Source organism: Leopardus geoffroyi, chromosome D3 (assembly GCF_018350155.1).
Source record: "Leopardus geoffroyi isolate Oge1 chromosome D3, O.geoffroyi_Oge1_pat1.0, whole genome shotgun sequence".
NCBI classification, from domain to species: Eukaryota; Metazoa; Chordata; class Mammalia; order Carnivora; family Felidae; genus Leopardus; species Leopardus geoffroyi.
Genome location: NC_059339.1, coordinates 46,192,267 through 46,208,084, shown reverse-complemented (window position 1 = coordinate 46,208,084; position 15,818 = coordinate 46,192,267). Strand labels below are relative to the sequence as shown.

General features: G+C 39.5%; 1 protein-coding gene across 3 annotated transcripts in view; it reads right to left on the bottom strand.

Moving 5' to 3' along the window:
• LAMA3 (laminin subunit alpha 3) overlaps positions 1 to 15,818 on the bottom strand; it is a 274,895-nt gene that overhangs the window by 124,037 nt on the left and 135,040 nt on the right. For all 3 annotated transcript variants that reach the window (XM_045458939.1, XM_045458940.1, XM_045458941.1), the window contains 4 exons: positions 11,986 to 12,118; positions 9,828 to 9,970; positions 7,590 to 7,687; positions 7,095 to 7,248 (listed from right to left, as the gene is read on the bottom strand). In XM_045458939.1, the coding sequence (XP_045314895.1) occupies positions 7,095 to 7,248; positions 7,590 to 7,687; positions 9,828 to 9,970; positions 11,986 to 12,118 (528 nt within the window). The remainder of the gene's footprint in view (positions 1 to 7,094; positions 7,249 to 7,589; positions 7,688 to 9,827; positions 9,971 to 11,985; positions 12,119 to 15,818) is intronic.

Genomic DNA, 15,818 nt, shown 5'->3' with positions numbered 1-15,818 from the left:
AACGGAAGAAATCATGGATGACCCTAAGAATTCTGATTTATAAAATTAGATGGACGGTGGTACCATTTACTTAGGTAGTAAAATGTAATTTGAGATCCCTTCGAGACACCTAAGAGGTAACGTCAGGAAGGAAGTTGGCAATGCTGTTCTGCACATAAAAGGACAGGTATGACTGAACATACCACTTTGGGAGTTATGTGTGTCGAGTTGGCATCTAACACAATAGGCTTGGAGGAGGCTGCTTAGGGAGAGATTTACTGACAAGATGACTGGAAACTGAGAGAGAGAGAGAGAGGGAGAGAGAGAGAGAGGGAGAAGAAGAAGGAAGGAAGGAAGGAAGGAAGGAAGGAAGGAAGGAAGGAAGGAAGGAAGGAAGGAAGGAAGGAAGGAAGGAAAGAAAGAAAAAGGTAATGGAGTAGGAGAGATGAAAGCCAGACTGCTGTGGGTAGAGATGTGAATGGAAGTGAAAGAATCGGGAACAGTGTAGAATTGTCGAATTCTTTGGAGAAGTTTGGTTGTGAAGGAGGCAAGAGGTATAGCTGAGGGACTGTGGGAAGGGAAAGGAGGGTTTTAATAAAAAGGGGATAGAACTTAGCATTTTTAAAATATGAGGGTGACTCCCAGTTCAGACGGCACAGTGAATTGACATTTTCTGCACCCCTTCCACTCCAAGAGATAGCAACTATAGATAAAATGTTTTAAAAGGAAAACAAAAAGACGTGTTTTAGATTTAAAAACTGATGGACCAGGGGCGCCTGGGTGGCGCAGTCGGTTAAGCGTCCAACTTCAGCCAGGTCACGAACTCGCGGTCCGTGAGTTCGAGCCCCGCGTCGGGCTCTGGGCTGATGGCTCAGAGCCTGGAGCCTGTTTCCGATTCTGTGTCTCCCTCTCTCTCTGCCCCTCCCCCGTTCATGCTCTGTCTCTCTCTGTCCCAAAAATAAATAAACGTTGAAAAAAAAAAAAAGTTTTAAAATTAAAAAAAAATAAATAAATAAAAACTGATGGACCATAAGTAAAAGAAAAACTCAAAATGCACTGGGGCTGAAGTCAGGGGCCTGCTGTCCTCAAGGTCTGGAAGCAGCCTGTCTTGGTCAGCAGTTCAGCTCTTGCGGAGTAAAGAAAACTAAAGACGCCTCAATGAGACAGTGGTCAGATCCAGGCTCATTTTTTTTAAGACAAAGAGGAATGTTCCCTCAAATCATGAAAAGCTGAAAAAGTTGCTGACAATCTGCCAGTTGGGTTTCAGCTTTACAAGAAGCTATAGAATTTGGGAATCAAATATCAAAGATACAGCCTCATAACCAAGAACTGATTTAAGCCACCTACGTACTCAGTGTCTGAATCTGTGCCATCCCCAGTATCACAGCGATAGAAGTGGCATATTTAATGCTTGCCTCTGAGCTAAGGGTCCAGAGGACTGGTGAGACATTGCAAAACTACTAGGCTGAGATGGCTAGCGAGAAAAAGGGAGATGATAAAAAGCTTCCATTCAAAATAAGCCAATAAGCCAGCAAACAAAATAAGTCTCCAAAACACATAAAGAAATCTAATGTTAGAAACATGCAACAATATCATCAATCAGAAGATGAATTTACTTCAGATAAGATGAATTTTATCAGAGAGTCTGACAAAGACTTTAAAATGAATACACTGGTCCCTAATCTGAAATCTTCAAACGTGGAAAAGGAATCTTTTTTGGATCTTGTTTGGATGCAAAACCTAATCTCACCTAACCAATCATCACTTGGTGGCAAAATGTGACTTGAACTAAGTCCACGTATACAGTCCTAATGTATTTCTCTTGAAGTGCCTATCCAAGCTTTTTGTTGGAGAAATATCAACCTGTTCGATTATAGGGTGTTGGCCAGGACCCCAATGGAGATGATGATGATGATGATGATGATGATGTGTGTGTGTGTGTGTGTGCAGAATCTTTAAAATTCTGAATTCTGGGGCGCCTGGGTGGCTCAGTCAGTTAAGCGTCCGGCTCTTGGGTTTGGCTCAGGTCATGATCTCACAGTTCGTGAGTTCGAGCCAGACATCAGGCTCCGTGCTGACAGCACGGAGCCAGCTTGAGATTTCTCTCTTCCTCTCTCTCTGCCCCTCCCCTGTTTGCTCTCTCTCTCTCTCTCAAATAAATAAACTTTAAAAAAAAATTTTAAATGCTGAGTTATGAAACACACCTGCCTCCGAGGGCATTAAGATACTCAAAAATATAAATGAAAGAGGAATCTCTCTAAAAAGTAAATAAAGTTATAAAACTAAATTGGTGGGGAAATAATAAGGAAAAGTAAATATGAGTAAGAGCCAATTAGAAATCTTTGAGATTAACAGTATAAATTAAACTGAACCAACAGGCTGGATAAAATCTAAACTGGAGACAGTGAAACATCCGTGGATTCTAAGAAAGTCTTGAGGAATTCACCCATCAAGCAGCACAAAGAGCCAAAGCTATATAAAAATATGAAAGAGTAGTTTGTAGATAGACTGTGAGGTTCCAACATTCATCCAGGCTGATTTCCAGAAAAGAAGAATGTAAGGAATGGCAGCAAAATTACATTTGAAGTGATAACATCTGAGAATTTCCCAGGATAAAAGATATGAATCTTCATTCTGAAAGTGTAGCCTGAGGACTAAACAGATAAATAAAAATAAATCCACACCTAAATATATCATAATGGAACTTTAGAGTATCACAAATAAAAGTCCATCCTAGGATTTCTGGCTAAATATAATAGATTAAATGCTTATACTTATTGATCTTCCCTCTCGGAATTCCACAAAAATTCGAGTTGGGTTTTTTTTTAAATCATAAACCCACAAACAAAAAGAGGGTAGGAAAGAGGGGGACAGGAAACAGGCTAGAGAAATCAACAGATTTTGGAAGCTGGAAAGCAGATGTTAACCAATTAGACCAGAAAAAGCTGACACCTATGTGTCTGTGTGGGTGCAGAGTTGGATGAGCATTGGAAGAAAAGATTAAAGAAATATCCCAAAGCATAAAACGAGATAAAGAGATTGTAAATGTTGATTAAAGATAAAGAAATAAATTATCAATGAAATAACTCAAGGAAGTTTCCCTGAACGATGGATAGAAGTTTCCAGGCTAAAAGACTGACAGCCTGGCACACTAGTGGAAACATTACCTATATCAAGGCACATCTTTGTGAAATTTCAGAACATGAGAAATAAAGAAATTATCTCAAAAGCTTTAAGCAGGGAAAAGCAAGCTGCAGTCAAAGCATTGGGAATCACAATGTAACTTCTCAAGAGCAGGACTTGAAGGTAGAAGCCAGTGAGGAAATGTCATCAAATTCTAAAAAGAAATGATTTCTAATATAAAATTCTATATCTAGAGTGCCTGGGGGGCTCAGTCAGTTAAGTGTCTGACTCTTGATTTCAGCTCTGGTCATGATCTCATGGTCATGAGATCGAGCACTGCATTGGGCTCCAGAGTTAAGCATAGAGCCTGCCTAAGAGTGTCTTTAAAAAAAAAACCAATAAAAATAAAATTATATATCTAACCAAACTAAAAAATCAAGATTGAGTGTAGGATAGTTTCAGATATGCAAGGTCTCAAAGGGAAAAAATAAATAAATAAATAAATAAATAAATAAATAAATAAATAAATAAAAGGACCTCCTCTGTATCTGTGTGGCCTTTCTCAGGAAGGAAGCCATTGGAGGATATAATCTACCAAAATGCGTAAGAAGAAGAAGAAAAAAAAAGGGAGTTCCAATAGTAAAAAAAAAAAAAAAACACAAAAAACAAAAAACAAAAAAAATCCAATACAATGAAGATAATAAAGAGAATATTTAGGATGGTGGGATGTGGCAATGAAATATTTCAGGAAATGGCTGTGCCCTAGATCCAGAGACTACATCAAGAGCAAAGAAGACAGATGGAAGATTCCAGGAGAGAAAATTCCAAGAAGAAATGGAAAAGAGGAAAAAAAAAAAAAAAAAAAAAAAAGGAAGGGAGGAGAGAGGGAGGGATGGTATGTGGTATATTTGAATTGAGATGAAACTTACAATCTACCTGAAAGTCTGGGGAAGAGGGTAAAAATAAAATTTCTGTACAGCAACAATAACTTGGAGGTTGGTTTTCAATGGGTAAATAATCATTCTAAAGTCTGTGTCATGTAAAATAAGAGATCAGAATTAGTGAATAACTTTAGACTTGATTGGAAAATATATGCTTCAAGAACTTATGTTAAAATATTAAGGGTAACCACTAAAATACCAGAAAACAATCTGTACTTATCAAACAAGCAGAAAAATAGAGAAAATTGTCTTAATCAAACAGAAGTAGGGGGTGCCTGGCTGGCTCAGTCAGTAGAGCATGCAACTCTTGATCTCAGCATTGAGTTCCAGCCCCATGTTGGGCCTAGAACTTACTTCAAAAAAAAGAAAAAGAAAAAAAGAAAAGAAACCGAAGTAGGAAAATTATTTTTTAGAAGGCAAATAAAAAGCTAGTAAAATAATTAAGATGATAAAAATAAGTCCAAATATGTCTGAAATCACAATAAATATAAATCAATTAAAATCACATTGTAAAACAGAGATGATCAAATTGAAATATAAAAAATATAGCAATGAATTTGTTTGTAAGAGACAGAGGCTTGCCTGGTGTACAACAGGTGTGGTCTGACTTTAAAAAATGAGCTGTCCAGATTCCCTTTCTCAGAAAGAATAAAGGGGAAAGGGGGATATTCAAATGGCAACAAGTGCCAGAGCTAGGAGTTAACAAAGAAATGAGACTAAAGCAACCTTCATGGTATGTGTGTGAGACAAAGAGCTATGAGTAAGCAAAGGAGGTCATTCAATAGAGGGAGAGGTGAACAGCAAACACATGGAGAGAAGGCTTTCTTCTATGACAGCCTCGTAGCTCTGTCTCTCTCAGATTCCTGGAAGACCAGAATGTACTTGGTTCCTGCCTTTGGAATCCTTCTAGACCTCTCTGTATCCTGGAAAAGGAAAAACCGTTCATATGAGCTAGACTTAGTGGGTTGCTCTTCCTTTCTGCCCATGGTGCTGACTAGAATACATAACAGCAGTATGGCTAATGGTTACTGAGTGATCACTGCGTGTCTGGCACCACAACAAGAGCCTCTCATGGATTATTTTATTTAGTAGTACTCATGAGGTAGCTACTATTCTTATCCCCATTTTGTATACTAGTAAATTCAGGCCTAGGGAGATTTCACAGCTAGTTACTGATGACCCAAGACACGAAGGCAGGCAGTTTCACTCCAGAACCATCTTAATCATCATGCTACACATGGGTTTTCAAAATGGAGGAGCAGGGGCAGGGAGCGGGGGTGCCTGGGTGGCTCAGTTGGTTGAGCATCTGACTCTTGATAATAAAACTTTTTTAAAAATGGAGGAGGGATTACTCTGCATTTTGCTCCAGGTGGCTAATGATGATCAAAATTTACCTACCTCTAGAAGAAGTGAGTCCTCCATCAATTTAAGTATTCAACAGAGGCTAAATGAATGTTTAAAAAAGCTAATGTAGAAAGGATTCCTTCACAGGAAGGGAAATCAAATGATTTCTAAGACCTCTTCGAATGCCATTAGTCTCTGAATTTTAGCACAATGATCTATTACAGCACTGTCCAATAGAACCTTCTGGATAGCAAAAATATTTCATACTCTGTGTTTTCCAATAAGGTGGACACTAGACATATGTGATTGCTGAGCACTTGAAATGTGCTAGTGCAACGGAGAAACTGGATGTTTAGCTCTACTTAGTTTTAATTAATTCAAGTTTATACAGCCACATAAGCTAGTCACTACTATATTAGCACATGTCTGTAAGCATTTAGATAAAATAGTAAAACAGACTGTTAAATAAAACTGGACAGCCCAGGGCTTAGTTTTACACATCATGCAAATATGGCTCTGCCCAAGGCCTCAGTGCTATATGGCTCTGGGCTAAATCAGAGGCAAGGACACCTCCAGATGAATCATCAGCATCATTTCCTGGAGTCTGGCTCTTGTCAACAGCACCTTCCTGCTGTCTGGGGAACACACACACACACACACACACACGTATGTGTGCGTGCATATTTATGTATGTATATGCATTTGTGTGTGCGTGCTCAGCATGGGTAGGTAGGGATACAGCACACTGGTAGAATGGAGTGGAAATGATTTCATTAATTTCTCTTTATGAATGCCTATATTGCTTTACTTGTTACAACAGGCATACATACTTCTCTTTTTTGCAAAATAAAAACTCTAATAAAATGAAATGAAGACTAAAGAAGTATCCTTAAAATCCTCTAATAGCTACCTCGGAAATGTTAGCAATATAGTTTACAAAAAAGGTACATATCTAAATATTCAGAAGTAATACCATATATGTTTTCAGTCTACAAATTTAATTGTGAACATTTTCCTCAAAGGTACAAAACAGAGAATGTTGTAGAAAGTAAGGAATGGAAATATAGCGACGGAAGTTTGTTTTTCAGTGTCTTTATTCTGAGGTATTGCATTGTGTGTTTTTATCGTTGCTATATACTACTTTGAACGCAAATCTTAAATCAGTATAGTCTTAAATCGTTTTGAGGCCTCAAAAACTCTGAGAAGAAAAGTAATGCCAAAGCCTGTGGTAACCTGTCCTCTAAGCCATGAGGGAGATGCCCTGGCGTGTAGCATTTCCAGATTTTGAGCTCAAAGAAATCAACCCTTACAAATTGCTTAGCCTGAGGGCTGAACAGTCTGTGAGCATTGCATCCTTTTCGGGTAAGCTGTGTAGTTTCTGGAGGCCTTTTAGAAAGATCTTGCCCTGAATCAGGTAGAGCAGGACGTGCCCTTATAAGTCCAGGGAGTAAAAAGGAGAGGATTCTGTGGTTGCCCATGTTCCCTGCCATGTCTAGAAAGTGCTCAGAGACTAACCTTACTATGCTCTGTGTGGTGCACCGCCCAGCCACAACCTGAATCAGAGAACTCAGGATACCTGTAATTAACACCTCTGAGAAATTCTTCCAGGTTCCCCTGAATTTGAGAAGCAACTGTGGCCAAGGGTTTTCAGCAGACACAGATGGGGAGACAGTAATAGCTTTGACAGTAAATAAAAGGCTGCCCCACCTCTCTACCACTGAGGTCCGCCATGACCGGGTGTGCGGGAGTAGGCTGCCTCACTGCCAAGGGTCTTGGCTCTCCATCAAGCAGGAAGTGTCTGGCCTCACAAGCCAGGGCACAGGGGAATCGGGTCACTGGCAAATGCTGGTAAAGCAAGCAACTTCAACAACAAAATACAACAGTTACAACTGAGAACAAAGCACAATATCAAAATGCATCCCCAAAGGACTCTTATCCAATTCCATTCATTCATCATTCCTTCAACGAACTCCTACCCAGTGCCTACTATAGGAATCGGATGGTAAATTTTCATCTGCATGAAGAATAAAAGAAGGAGAGGTCCGTGAACCTGGATTCTATTTTAAGCCTCAGACAAAAACCACAATTAGATAATTATCCAAAGCATCTGGCTGCAGTTGTGATGCCGAGGCCTATCTCGAATCCTTGCACCAAAGGCTCCTGATTTAGAGGACCCGATGTCGCACCATTGCCCATACTAACTTCTCTTGGGGAGGTCCTGAGTCGGCGCATGGCTGTGTGACTGGCAGTTGCAGTGAGGATGCCTCATAGTAGTCTCTGGGAAGCAGCACCAGGTAGTCCTAGTAAATTAAGACCAAAAGGACAATTACGCATTTGATGGTGGCCCTTCTTTAGTAATCAAGCCGTCAGCAGCTAAGTTAACAACAACCAGGTGAAGCTCGCTATGTTAAACTCTCAACAGCAGCTGCTTTGTTCTGCCCCCCCACTCACCAAAACACACAAAGCAACTCCTCACAGGTGCTTCAAACATGGGAGATAAGCATCTCAGGGTGAATGTTTTTGTATGCAAGTCTCAGGGGAAATTTTCCCGTCTCTTCTGGATTGTTTATAAATTCAAAACTAAACAAAAGTAACACGCTATCAGCTGATAACATGTTCCCTTGAAATACCGGTTGCTTTCATCACTACACAACAGAACACTGAATTGTAGATCACGTATCACGGCTTCTTATTCCCATATCCAAGCAACGCTCGATGGCATGTATAAAAAACGGTGTTTTGTGATCCTGGTGAATCACGGACTGGAACTGGCTGACTGCCTGTCCTAGGAGATGAGAGGAAGAACGTGTTCCACCGAGTGTGCCAAATGAAGCCCACAGTGTAAATTCAGCTAAACAGCTCTTCAGGAAAGAGCAGACCTCCAGGTTTCTGAGATGCTGATGGTTTGACAGCTTCAGAGCAATGCTGGCATCCCTGCCTGCGTGCAGAGGGAAGGACGAAGGGGAGGGGGGATGTCTGCCATAACTGTGAAGAGACTCATACGCCAGCCATAAGGCTTTCTCTCCCTTCAGGGCCCTTAATTTGTCTAGAATGGGAAAGAAGAGAAATGTATGGAGAGGAAAAGTGGCACGTGGCGGCCCAGGGGGCTCAGTGGTCTACCACGGGGGTCTCACTAGCCCAGTAGGCTTTATTTCAACAGTGATTATTGTTCTCTTACTAAGTTTCCTTAGGTTGGGACCATAGCTCCTCATTACTTTATGGTCCCATAGATCCTAGAATAGTAAAAGTTGACAGTAGGTGGTCCGTAAAATATCTGGTAGGGAGGATAGGATCATCATATGGAAGCATATATATGTGTTGCTACACAACTGCACCAGCTAAATGTCATCAAGTATCTTCCGTGCCTATGAAGTAACATAATGAGCTTCTTTCCATTAATCTAACTTTGTACCCATTACTGGCATCAACGGGATTTTCCTCATCCTCATTTCTAACATCTATGAAAAACTCTAAAACTTTGGTAAAGCAACAAAGCTTTCTACCAAGAAGATGCAAGAAAAATAGGGATTGAATGCCGAGCATAAACCCTCACATGATGCTCAGAAGATCCCAGATTTGGAAAGGACCTATATGGATAAACATTGTCCCTATTACAGGGAAGAAGCAAATGAGGCAGGCCTGGAGTTAAAGAACTTGCCTGAGATTTGCTAATACAGCCAATCAAAAGGACTGTGCCAGAAGGAAAAGCTTGATGTTTTCTGCTCTGAGCGCCTAAAACCAAGCTTTGTCGAAGACTTTATTTTCAAAAGACTTTCTATAAGCTAAAGCAGACATCAAAAGGGGGGTGTATCTCAGGTAGCAGTTTTCATCCCTTAACTCCCCATGGCTCCTCTGGCTATCCTAGTAGAGCATGAGGATAGAGCTTCTCTCGTAACGCAGGATTCTTTGTCCAAGGCAATCGTTTGGTGAGGCTGCTGCCTATGTTTCAGGTAGAAGAAGGCAGGGAATGTTGGAGAAGCATCGGTTCTCCCTTCTCTTTCCACCACCAAGAACTTCACTGACATTAGGATCTTCTTTTCCTCTAGCTTCTTCTGATTCACTCCACACAATTCCCAGAGAGGCTGATTTTTTTTGATGCCCTTCTGATTCATGATGAAAACTCCCAAAGAAGCTTTTAAAAGGTGGGGACATAATGCATATGAAGGCTTTGCATTTATTCTGATAACTTTGAGTCATTATAGTTATAGTTGTTGGTGTGTGTGTGTGTGTGTGTGTGTGTGTGTCTGAGAGAAGCTGGCTGAAGAATATAACAGATATTTTAAGTTGGCTCCTATGTTGAGGGCAAATGTCACCATAGTTTCCTGTGTCTAAAAGGGAGGTAGATTTTGATATCTAATGGTCCCTGTGGGTCACTGTGGATTGGACCATCTCTAAGGGGGGAAGAATCCCACAGAACTCTCCACTCAGGAGGACTCTTACCAGGAGGACCCCCTCTGCTTGAATACAAGCAAGCCATGTCCCTGGTGCAATTGAAAACGGGTCTGCCAAACCATTTCCGGGGACCGTGACAAAGGCTGGCTCCTTACTTGGCAGGAAGAGGACTTCTTTGCTTTGAGCAGCACCTATCAGAAATAAAAAGAATTGCCCAAGGCACTGGTCTAGCAATCACTGTTATGATTTTGGATTTTCAGTTTTGAACATTCAGTTTACATCTGAAGAAGTTTAAGATGGTTACTGAGCATACTTACTGATCAGATTTATTGATTTTATTTAAAAAATTTTTTAACGTTTATTATTTTCAAGAGAGAGAGAGAGAGATAGAGTGTAAGCAGGGGAGGGGCAAAGAGAGAGGGAGACACAGAATCTGAAGCAGGCTCCAGGCTCTGAGCTGTCAGCACAGAGCCCAACGCAGAGTTCAAACTCACGAACTGTAAGATCACGACCGGAGCCGAAGTCAGATCCTTAACTGACTGAGCCACCCTGGCGCCCCTTGATTTTATTTACCATTCACATACTTATAAAACAGACTAGAAAGATATTGATAAGATGTTAATTACTTTTTAAATTTGTTAAGTGATTAAGTATATTAACGCATGTAAACTGCTTAGGAAATTTCATTGCACCTAAGTGTTAACACATTACCTTAGATATTAAATTATTTTATTCTTTTAATTTCTATGGAAGAACATGTGTCCATTCTGAAGTAATAAAAAGTTTTGGTTTTTGTTTGTTCTCAGGATGCAAAGTGTTTTCTTCTGTATGAAACAAACAGCGAACCTTCTGTACAAGGTTCAGAAACAAACCAAACTGCTGCATCAGAGTCCAACTGAGACTTTTTCTTCAGAAGAAATGTTTGCTCCAAATCCTTGCATTCTTTCTACAAACATCCACTAGATCTAGGTTCTGGGCATGAGGGACTGCACACAGCCAGCATGGCTTTTGCTGGGTGGGATGGGAAAGGTGAGGGATTACAGACGATAAAACAGGAGAATTTGGCACAGCATAGACAGTGGTGTTTGGGAGGAGGCCTGGGTTACCACAAGAATCCACAACCAAGGCCCCTGACTCAGACATGGGGGCTTAATAACGGTGTCCCAGAGGAAGGGAAAACAAGCCACAATGTACTCCACCTGTTTGAGTTAATGGAGAGCAAAGTGCTGATGGAATTGTCATTGAGGAGGCATCAGGGTCTATTAGAAGGAATTTGGAGTCTGAAGATTCCAACTCGTCTATAAAGACCAGAGGTGCACTTAGGCAATTTACTAAACCTCTCAGTTCTGTTTCCTCTTCAACTCTCATCAGTTCACAAACTTACCATGTGAGAAAGTCAATGCCAAAGTATATGTATATGATAAAGCAAGCCCGCTAGTTCTTTGTGTTATTCATCATCATCCAGCCTCGCAACCTGGTTGACACAACTCAGGAGCATCACCACTGCCCCCAGTGACTTCGCCATGGATGCTGAACAAAGATTCTTGTGTTTCAATCTCAAATTAGATTTCCACTGGCACCATCTTGGGTCCATGTGGGATTCCTAGTGCTTTCTGGAATCTGTTTCCAGGAATGGTAGAAGTGCTAACTTCTTGCAGAACAGACTTCCAGGCCTCAGCTCTAACAGTGCTGAGATCTGTGCTCTGACTGTGATTTTCCTCTGCCCTCAAGAATCCCTCAACCTTCAGTGAGGTTTGCATGTTTCTTTCTGGAGTTCTCTTGGGCTTCATGCTTTACCGCATTCATCTTAAAAATTCCTACACTCACCCATTTCTCCTTGGGCTATTTGGTCTGCCTGAAACAATGTAAAAATTTAGGGGAGTCACCACAGAGGTGACACCCACTCTACCATGAATGAATTATAAATTAGCTTTGCCCTGTGGTGATATCATAGACCATGGGGTTCAGCGAAGACACATAGGTTGTTACACCAATTTTTCAAAAGACAGTTAATAGTAAACTTAACAAAATTTAAATAAGCAGAATGTTTAGAGATTGAAAAGCTAGCAAAGGACAGGACACTACCCTAATCAGACTATGCATCAGACTCCATCTTTTCTCAGGAGGTAACTTTGTGAAAACTGAAGAAACTGTTTCACTAGTTCATCATTTCTTAATCCAAACAAAGGCTTGAAAATTTGCCTACCTGCCTCAGCCCAGGATGGGTAAATAGTCACGTGGCCAGATACGGCTTCAGTTCCAGGGTTAATATATCTCAGAATAACGCGAAACAAGGCAAGACTTGACTTCCCCACATTCAACACGATCCTCACTTTATTCTGAAAAATACCGAAAAGCCATAAAGTATAGAACTGGCTAAAAGAAATGGTAGCCAAACAGTGGCTTTACTCCATTCAAGTTTCACTAGTGGGCTTGTAGTGTGTACATAGACCCACACGCTCTGTTTCTCACACACACACACACACACACACACACACACACACACACACTCACTCTCACTCAGAAAACACCAAATAACCAACTCTGTGGCAGATGGAAATAGGAAGGCCTAACAATAAATTAAAATCACAATTACGATTACAATTCAATTTAAGTGTACAATACAACTTAATTACAATTAAAGTTACAGTGAAGACCTGTTCCCTCAGGAACTGCGTTCTTCTTTTGACCCTTTTGGAATCAGGCAGACAGAACAGAATGTTAGCAGGACTGGTTTAAGGAAAGCCATCGTGGCAGGGGCAACCACCACAGGCTGGGAGAAATAAAAAAGCAGAAGAGAACGAAAGGACAGGATTATTTAACACAACTACCCCTGTAGAGAGACCACTCCAGGGGCCACATACATAAAATTCTAAATGGTCACAGAAACTGATGCTGGCCAAACAAAGGTTAAAATACTCCAAACACATTAGTGACCAAATCTGGATGTAACTAAAATATGCCTACGTCATATAAAATTGATCTCAATCTCTACCCAAAAAGAATGTGGGCTTTTTCTTTTTTAATTATTTTTTTTTCCATCAAGACAAGTGTACTCTTTAATCCTCATCACCTATTTCCTCCATCCCCTACCCCGCTCCCCTCTGGTAACCATCAGTTTGTTTTCTACAGTTAAGAGTCTGTTTCATGCTTTGTCTCTATCTTTTTTTTTTTTTTTTTTTGCCTTTGCTTGTTTGTTTTGCTTCCTAGATTCAACATATGAGTGAAATCATACAATATTTGTCTCTCTCTGACTTATTTCACTTAACATTATTATACTCTCTAGTTCCATCCATATTGTTGCAAATGGCAAGATTTCATTATTTTTTATGGCTGAATAATACTCCATTCCAATAACAAAAGGGACAATCCGACAGGAAGACATATAATAATTGTAAATATTTATGCACCCAACATGAAAGAACCCAAATAAATAAAACAGTTAATAACAAACCTAAAGGAAATAATCAATAGTAACACAATAATAGTAAGGGACTTTAAGACCCCACTTACATCAACGGGCAGATCATCCAAAGAGAAAAGCAACAAGGAAATAGTGGCTTTGAATGACACTCTAGACCAGATGGACTTAACAGATATATTCAGAATACACAGATATATTCAGCAGAATACACATTCTTTTTGAGTACACATGTAATGGTCTCCAGAATAGAACACATATTAGACCACAAAATAAGTCTCAAAAAATTCAAAAAGACTGAAGTTATGCCATGCATCTTTTCTGACCACAAACCTATGAAACTAGAAATCAACCACAAGAAAAAATTTTGCAAGAGCACAAATACATTGAGGCTAAAGACCATGCTTCTAAACAACGAATGGGTCAATCAAAAAATCAAAAAAGAGGGGCGCCTGGGTGGCTCAGTCTGTTGAGCATCTGACTCTTGATTTCAGCTCAGGTCATGATCTCAAGGTTCATGGGACCAAGCCCCATGTCAAGCTCCACTCTGTCAATGCACAGCCTGCTTAGGATTCTTTCTCTCTCTCTCTGCCCCTCCCCTACTCATTCTCTCTCTCTCTCTCTCTCTCTCTCTCTGTGTAAAAATAAATAAACTTAAAAAAAGAAATCAAAGAAAAAATAAAATATTACATGGAGATGAATAAAAATGAAAACACAGGTCCAAAATCTTTAGGATGCAGCAAAAGCTGTACTAAGAGGGAAATTTATAGCAACACAAGGCTACATCAAGAAGCAAGAAAAATCTCATCTAAATAACCTAACCTTATACCTCAAGACACTAAAATAAGAAGAAAAAACTGAAACACAGAAAAAGGAAGGAAATAAAAAGATTAGAGCAGAAATAAATGATACAGAAACTAAAAAAAAGTAAATAAAACAGATTAATGAAACCAGGAGCTGGTTTTTAGAAAAGATCAACAAAATTGATAAATCTCTAACCAGACTTATCGAGAGAGAGAGAGAGAGAGAGAGAGAGAGGACCCAAATAAACAAAACCACTAATGAAAGAGTAGAAATAACAACCAACACCACAAAAATACAAAAACTTGTAACACAATATTATGAAAATCTATATGCCAACAAATTGGACAACTTAAAAGAAATGGATAGATTCCTAGAAACATATAACCTACCAAAACATAATAGGAAGAAACAGAAAATTTGAACAGATCAATTACTAGAAGTTAAATTGAATCAGTAATTAAAAAAAAAAAAAAACCTCCCAAAAAACAAAAGTCTGAGACCAGACAGCTTCACAGGTGAATTCTACCAAACATTTAAAGAAGAGTTAATATTTATTCTTCTCAAACTATTCCAAAAAATATAACAGGAAGGAGAACTTCCAAATTCATTCTATGAGGCCAGTACCACCCTGATACCAAAACCATATAAAGACACTACAAAAAAAGAGAACTACAAGTCAATATGTCTGATGAACATAGGTGTAAAAATCCTCAACAAAATATTAGTGAACAGAATCCAACAAAACATTAAAATAATCATTCACCACGATCAAGTGGGATTTACTCCTGGGATGAAAGTGTGCTTTAATATTTGCAAAACAATCAATGTGGCATGTCACATTAGTAAGAGAAGAGATAAAAACCATAAAATCATTTCAATAGATGGAGAAAAAGCATTTTACAAAGTACAACATCCATTCATGATACAAACAAATCCTCTGCAAAGTAGATACAGATAATAAAGGCCTTATATGAAAAATGTACAACCAACATCATACTCAGTGGTGAAAAATGAAGACTTTTTCCCCTAAGGTCAGAACAAGACAAAGATGTCCACTCTCACCACTTTTATTCAACATAGCACTGGAAGTCCTAGCCATAGCAGTCAGACAACAGAAAGAAAGAAAAGGTATCCAAATTGGTAAGGAAGTAGTAAAACTCTCATGATCTACAAATGACATGGTACCATATATAGAAAGCCTTAAAGACTCCACTGAAGGGGGCTTTTTAACTTGACAGAATCCATTTCTAAGTGTTAGTTCCATGTTGGAAAATAAAAATGCAAAAATGTATAAGGAACAAGTTAGGGGTGATTTGATGGATGCTGCCGAGGTCTGCTGACTAAAAATACTTAAAGAAATCCATCATTTGGAATTTATTCCTTTATGCTAACTAGTTATTATTTCCAACTGTAGACACCTATGAGAGGGTATCCATCTTGACTGGACTGTCAGTCATTCACAATGTATTATGACTTAATGGAATCCATTGCTTTTTTCTTAATAATGAAGATCAGGAAGGAGCTAAAGAAACTGAATTGCTACATTGGGGAGAAGGAGAAAGCAGTGAGGTGTCGGATCCTAGGATCCTAGGGTGTGTAAAGCAACCTGATGGGGGACCCTAGTCAGGCAAGAAGCAACATTAGAACCAATGGTGGCTCCAACAGAACTGTGAACCTGTCCCTGTTTCTCTAAGGGGTGACTTACATAAATATAACAGGCATTACTTCTGGATCTACTAAGGACAAATATTGGGTAACCATGGTCGTCAGTTTACCTCTTTTGTTCTGAATTTCGCCACTGAGAAACACAGTTT